This window comes from Diadema setosum, chromosome 13 (genome assembly GCF_964275005.1).
Source record: "Diadema setosum chromosome 13, eeDiaSeto1, whole genome shotgun sequence".
NCBI lineage: Eukaryota > Metazoa > Echinodermata > Echinoidea > Diadematoida > Diadematidae > Diadema > Diadema setosum.
The window spans coordinates 28,845,719-28,852,616 of record NC_092697.1 but is presented as its reverse complement, the minus strand read 5'-3'; the positions used below and the strand labels follow the sequence as shown (position 1 = coordinate 28,852,616).

Here is a 6,898-nt window from a genome sequence, read left to right as displayed (position 1 = left end):
GGCTGCTGGATGTCTTAGTGGCAATCACAGTTTTAATTTGATGCCATCCTTGCTGTCACAACATTTTTAAAAGTCTTGGGATTTTCCTTCAAACTGTGCCTACTGTGCGTCTTGTGTTTCACCAACTCCATTATGTACGCTGGCAACTTGTCTCATTAGGTCGATTTTTCCTGTTCACTATGCAGGAAAAAATGCTTCCATAAGGCCCCACTATCTGAGTATCAGTGAGTCACATAGAATGACTTGTACACTATGGAGATGGCTGTTCCGCAGCTGCTCTCCTTGGCTTTATACTGAGTAGCTCCACTTCCTGGATGAAATTAGATAGGTTGGAGGAAGAATGGATGGATGGATGTATTAATTAATAAATAATATGTCAACCTCGCCTAAGTCTAATCTATATATGGACTGAAGAAATAACTTTGACTTATGGAGAAAATTTGACTTATGAGGGATTAAAATCAGTAGAAAATAAAGAGAAGAGGACTTAAAAAGACCTTTGACTTTGGCGATAATTCGACTTTTGCGAGGTCAGCTTGAATAAGGAAGTAGATAGATGAATGGGACTTCATGTAGATGAGTGAATAGGTTAACAAATAATCATTTGTCTTCTGCTCTGTGAATGTCATGCAGACTTGATTGGTGCACAAACACTAGTTGCCGGAATGTGCAGTGTGAATTAAATTGTACATGTTTTAGGGTTTGTGGCCTATTGTTTTGTGTGGTGGCTACACTATGCATCCAGATGATTTAATGATGATATTTTAAGTTTGTGCTGTGTGTTTATAAATGATGACATTACATTTTGAAATGTTTCTGTCTTGTATTTCAGTAAAGAAAAATAAAAGCCATGATGTAATTCCCTCTCTCTGGCATTGCATTTACTGGTACTAAAAATGTGTACATGTACAACAGTATAGATATAGGTGATGGTTTTATGAAGATCGAGAGAGATCAAGAGATACATGATTATACATAGAAAGAGATATATAACTTGCATGTTTCAAATGTATTATACAGATGCAGAGATAGAGCATTATATCACATACACGTACAGAGAAAAGATATAAAGGCAGAGAAGAGATACAATGTATATACAGATGGGAGAGAAAGGGAGGGAGATGAGGGAGAGAGATGGTGTGTATGTGCATTTACATTTTACAATTTTAAGTTTACATTGGAACAATTGACTTTCGTCTTTGTATAAATAAAATAAAAACCTCATTTCCTGTTATAGGCCTACATAGGACTATATATTTTGTAAACGGATCCTTTCATGATTTGAGCAAGTGGCAAATAGAAGGATGTCATGAATTGCTTTTATAGAATTACCATTGCCCGTACAGAAATGTTTTGTAAGAAAGACCTATTTCTTAATTCCACCCTACCATCTACATGCATGTGGCTATGTTGCGTCAGAAAAATGAATATATTTTTGCTGTTGAGGCATGCAATATGGGATGTACTGCCATCCATTCTTCACCCTTGCGAACCCCACAACTTTCTCCCAACACACAAAAGCATTCATGCTATGAATACCCCTTGATTACAATACTGTGGTATTTATTAGCATATAAACGTACATGAATATCATTAAATTTATATTTAATCACACATTTTTGTGATGTTAAACGATTTCTTTTCTGACTGCTTCGTTTTGCTTTGATTTTGCCCCAGTCAGTATCATTTGTAACCGGGATTACATCATCCTGTTCCGACCTGTTCGGGTGGCTGGTCGCGTCGGGCATCAGCTGATTGTAAAATACAGCATCGATTACATCGACACGTAGGCGCTAGGCGAGGCTGAATCTGCTGCTGCAACGCGGAGCAGATCCCGCGGTCGCGGTGTGGGTGGCGCACGAACCCCACATGGTGCAAGAAAACTAGCAGCTAGCATGACACACAGTACTCACACACACATACACAGCTGCAGCTTTATGTGGCAGTACCCAACACATTCGATCATTGGACCTCACATTTTAATTCAGGTTGTCGTGTATGCTATGCGCTAGGAATACCGATTAAGTAGCGACCAGTGTTTGACAATCTCCCTTACAGTCTAGACATATCTCGGCAACCAACAGAGTTTGTAACTCAACTGTAAGACAATTGTAAAACCAAATAATCAGCGATGGTTCGAGTGATCTTTTTGCATCCAGACTTGGGCATAGGTGGAGCCGAGCGACTCATAGTCGACGCCGCACTAGCCCTGCAGACTCGGCGGCATTCAGTGAAGCTATACACTGCTCATCACGACCCTTCGCATTGTTTCAAAGAGACAAGCGATGGCACTTTGGAGGTATGGAAACAGCTCCTAAGTTTTTAATAAGAACTTATCAAGCTACGATAGACCGACTTGTATGTCAGACACAGAGTCACTTTTAGCTTGTGTGTAGTCCCACACGTAAATAATGTTGTGGGAAGTTTGAATTGCTGTGCACGCATCCCATCCAGTTACCAATGCCAATAAATGGTTACCAACCAGCAACTTGATACAGTCATTACACTTACAGATTCCAAGGCAAGAGCACAGCTCCACTCTAAACAGTTATATGCCAATGGCAACTCCCGCTGAGCTGATAGCACACTTGGTACATTCCTACATCTGAACAGACTGCAAAAGGTCAATGATAATGAAAATGAATCAATATAATAAATTTAACTGTGGTGTCTTTACTACTGACAAGTACTGTGATTGAACAGCTATGCCTACGCTACAGTGCAGATCCTGCCAGTGGATCATGGATGCTAATTTCTAGAGTGGTAAAATTAATTTGAATCTAATAGGTTTCCTACTAAGTAATTTTTTTTTTCAGAGGCATTGTCAGTGATTTGGTGACTATTTTGCATCTTGTAAGTTGTAAATTGTGGCCAGTAGGAAGTGAAGCAAGAAAAAAGAAAAAAAAAGAAAAAGAATAGAGTCTACTTGCATTCTAAGCAGTTGGTAGTGGTAACATTACCAAGGTAAAAAAAAAAAAAAATAATGATAGGACACACACGCACACACAGTCACAAGTGATTTCAAGTTCTGGTGACCTTAATGGCACCATGAAGTGAGTGCTTCATTATGTTTTAGGACCCACTAAAATTAAAATTATGGAGACTTTCAGATGGATTTAAATACATGGCTCGACACCAGGCTACCGCTAAACATCAAGCCCTGGTGTATATTTCGCCATGCTGGATGTTTCATGTCATGTACTTATTTTGCTAATATAGTTTTGCTGCAAACGTGCATTGATTTGCAATCACTATGTGGGTACACTATCTTGATATGAACCGAGGTGTGTCAAAGAGTCTCTTGTGCAGCCTTCCTTTTTCTTTGTTTAATTATGGTAGGAATTAATAAATCCATTCTTCACCTGTTGACCCCATGCAGGTCATCACAGCCGGAGACTGGTTGCCAAGGAGCGTATTTGGCTACTGCTACGCCCTCTGTGCATACTTGCGCATGGTGTATGTCACTCTCTACCTGATTCTGTTCAGTCGAGAACAGTATGATGTCATCGTCTGTGACCAGATCTCCGCCTGCATTCCATTCCTCAAGATTCGTCGATCCAAGGTAATATCTCATTAGTTTTTACAAATGTTTGGTATCTATAATTCTCTTTCTTAATAGCAAAAAAAAAAAAAAAAAATCTATTCCTCTCAAGAATATTACATATTGTTATATACAGGTACCTGCCAAGTACTCCTATTTTTTTTAGACCAAATAAAACCATGTTTAAAAGTGGTGTGAAAAAGCTGCAAGTCAGTATATGAATGTACTGCATCAGGCTTTTTATTAATTTAACGAATGAATCCTCATTATTCATTTTCAGGTATATGTGCTTGCCTTGTCAATATAGTGATGTAGACCAAAGATCAATTCCTGCAAAAATCTACCGAAGAGCAGTTTATGTGGAAAGCTCAACTATTTCACTTTATGAGTTTCTCCATGTGCTTCAGTATTAAAAGCTCAAAGTCTGCAGTATTTTTCCGATATTGACAATTGCCCTCCTCATTTCAGATACTCTTCTACTGCCACTTTCCTGACCTGCTGCTTACAAAACGACAAAGCTTCTTGAAAAAGCTCTATCGTGCACCCATTGACTGGCTGGAGGAAAAGACTACAGGAATGGCAGACTGTATAGTAGTCAACAGTAATTTCACAGGCAAGTATAGTCTTACAAAACACTACTCTAGGGTAATTTCTGTTCTTCAATTTTCTGAATCTTTGCAAAGTCTATACAAAAATATTTGCAAGTGGTAGCTGTAGCAACTTAACATCAACATCACTCCCAACAGAAAAAGAAGAATAAAAAATGAGTGAAGACTGTGTGGAATGGAAAAAAGAAAGAGAAAAAAAAAAGAAGCCTGCAGGATTATCACAGGTCCCATCAAAACACATCAAAACGTGTCAAATTGTTGTTAACTTGACATAAATGTTGCGATGCACTTAAGAGCTGCCATATTGTTTTGATGATTGGTTTGTTTCATCTGGTCATTTCAAGAATGATCTAAGCAGATGACATGGCTACCACATTTGAAATCTTTTCCTAGCAGCAAATGAAATGGCAATAATTAAACCTATGTGTATTCTTTAATAGTTGATCATGTTTCAGTATGAAGACGTAAACAGTATGTGACATCTCATGCTTGCCTGAAACATGTTTTCTCTTGATGCTGCATTTATAGAACAATGCACAGTTGATGTAATAAATGCACAAAATGTGAAAACAAAAAAGAATTGAAGACCTTCGAAATCTTTATTAGTTATTTCTCCTTTCTCTCTTCTTGTTTCTGCAGCTGAGACTTTCAAGCAGACATTCTCAACCCTGAGCGATGTCCAGCCTGAGGTATTGTATCCTTCACTCAACTTCTCAGCCTTTAATGCGACCATCGAGCCAGCTGGTGACCTCATACCATCTGGTGTGAAGACTCTTTTCTTGTCCATTAATCGCTATGAGAGGAAGAAGAATCTCGGTCTAGCGATCGAAGCCATGGGTGAGTATCGTCTCCTTTGTAGTAGAGGTGCGGAATGAAAAATTCACATTGTTGTTGAACATGTTACATATAATTTGACATCTAAAATTGGACCTGGTTTGTATGTAAGTTTGTATAATTGTTTTCGAGTACAAATGTATTTTTCGTTGTATATTGCCAGTGTAAATCAAATTTCTGTCTCCGTGAATGAATACACAATAAATACTAATATTGTATTATATTAAAAAGAAAGCAACACTTTCATATTTTCAACTCTTAACTGTCACTGAATTATAGATGAGTTTTGGTTTTGATACTCATTGTGTGTACCCACATTTCTTCCACATTGTTTTCCTCCAACCCTACTCCTTAGGTGAACTGAAAACAAAGCTCTCCGATGACAAATGGCAAAACGTTCACTTAGTGATGGCCGGTGGCTACGACGACCGCGTTGTTGAGAATCGCGAGCACTACGAAGAGCTTGTTGCCCTCTCAGAGCAGCATGGTCTTGGAGATCATGTGACATTCCTGCGTTCATTTAGCGACGCCCAGAAGCTGACACTGTTGGATAACTGCACGTGCCTCCTGTACACGCCATCCAACGAACACTTTGGCATCGTGCCAATAGAGGCCATGTACATGAACCGGCCAGTCATTGCAGTCAATAGCGGGGGTCCTCTCGAAACGATAGCACACAAGCAAACGGGATTTCTGTGCGAGCCGACAGCAGCAAGCTTTGCCAGTGCCATGGAGCGGTTTGCGCGTGAACCCGACCTTAGGGATCGACTAGGGAGGGCAGGGCGAGACAGAGTAATCAACAATTTCTCCTTTAGGGCATTTGGAAACAAGTTAGAGAAACTTGTAAAGAGGGTAAATAGATTGTAATAGAACTGAAGTTCCTGTAGTATTGTGTCTGATCTACACATAAGTAGCTTCTGTGTTTTATGTGGAACATGTCAGTAATGTATGGTGAAAAGCAACCAAGTATTGCATAGTTTATAATATGCTTCTATATGATATAGAAGTGCATTGTGCTTGTGTGAATGGTCAATTGAAGGCAATTGAGCTGCTGTGATATTTTCAGATGAACTCTGTGGAAGATTTTTGTTTTAAGGAAAATAGTAATTCAAGAGAGATGAAAGATTTTATGGCTATCAAAACAGTTTGAGGTAAAATATAATTGTATAAATTGATACCAGAAAGATATTGCGATAAATCTGAAATATACATTTGAGTATTTATGTTAAGAATTATTTTTGATAAAGAAATTATATGCCTCTTTATTCTTGTTTGTATCACAAAAAAAAACCCAACAAAACCCACACACATTTCTGTTCATGTGTGGTGTAAAATCAAGTGTGAATGGATGTGATTAGGCTGTAAGAAATTAAAGAAAACACAAACTCTGCATAAGGTTTTATCTCTCATCATTAGGAAGGTTTTTGTTAAAGTATTTGTCAGTATTTCAGATAATTTATGTTTTGATTGTCTTTATCTTTTTTTTTCTATGTGACATTATCTTAACCCTATTCTAACTGGGCTATTTGAGACCAAGTTTTTACTGGGGGGGTCAATTTGACCCCCCCTTCAGATCTCGGCCGCCGATCACGCGTTCGCCGCAAAATTTTGCCTGAACATAGAGCCGGATGTCAACTACAAGATTTACATCGTCATACAATAGAAAAATGTTGATTTCATATTTTTTAATAAATTAATTATGCAAATTAACACATGAAATCATATTTTCACCTATAACTCCATCAAAAAGACTGAAGGATTATTGAATTTTTGTGTCAGAATTCCTCAAGACACATCAAACAATTTTCTTGTAAAAAAATAGTGCAATCAAAATCATTGTCTTTTGTTTTTTATTGTTTTGTTAATTTCTTATGTATTTTATTGTTTTTTCGATCTTTTGTTTTCTTTTTCCTAT

At 37.9% G+C, this 6,898-nt stretch overlaps 1 protein-coding gene across 1 annotated transcript; it reads left to right on the top strand.

The window, feature by feature from the left end:
* The first annotated feature begins 1,990 nt into the window (after positions 1-1,990).
* Positions 1,991-6,489, top strand: LOC140236751 (alpha-1,3/1,6-mannosyltransferase ALG2-like). The gene is made up of 5 exons (XM_072316679.1): positions 1,991-2,299; positions 3,380-3,562; positions 4,010-4,154; positions 4,789-4,986; positions 5,339-6,489. Exons 1-5 carry the CDS (start codon positions 2,132-2,134, stop codon positions 5,848-5,850), a joined length of 1,206 nt encoding a protein of 401 aa, XP_072172780.1. The 5' UTR covers positions 1,991-2,131; the 3' UTR covers positions 5,851-6,489.
* Positions 6,490-6,898: the final 409 nt, after the last annotated feature.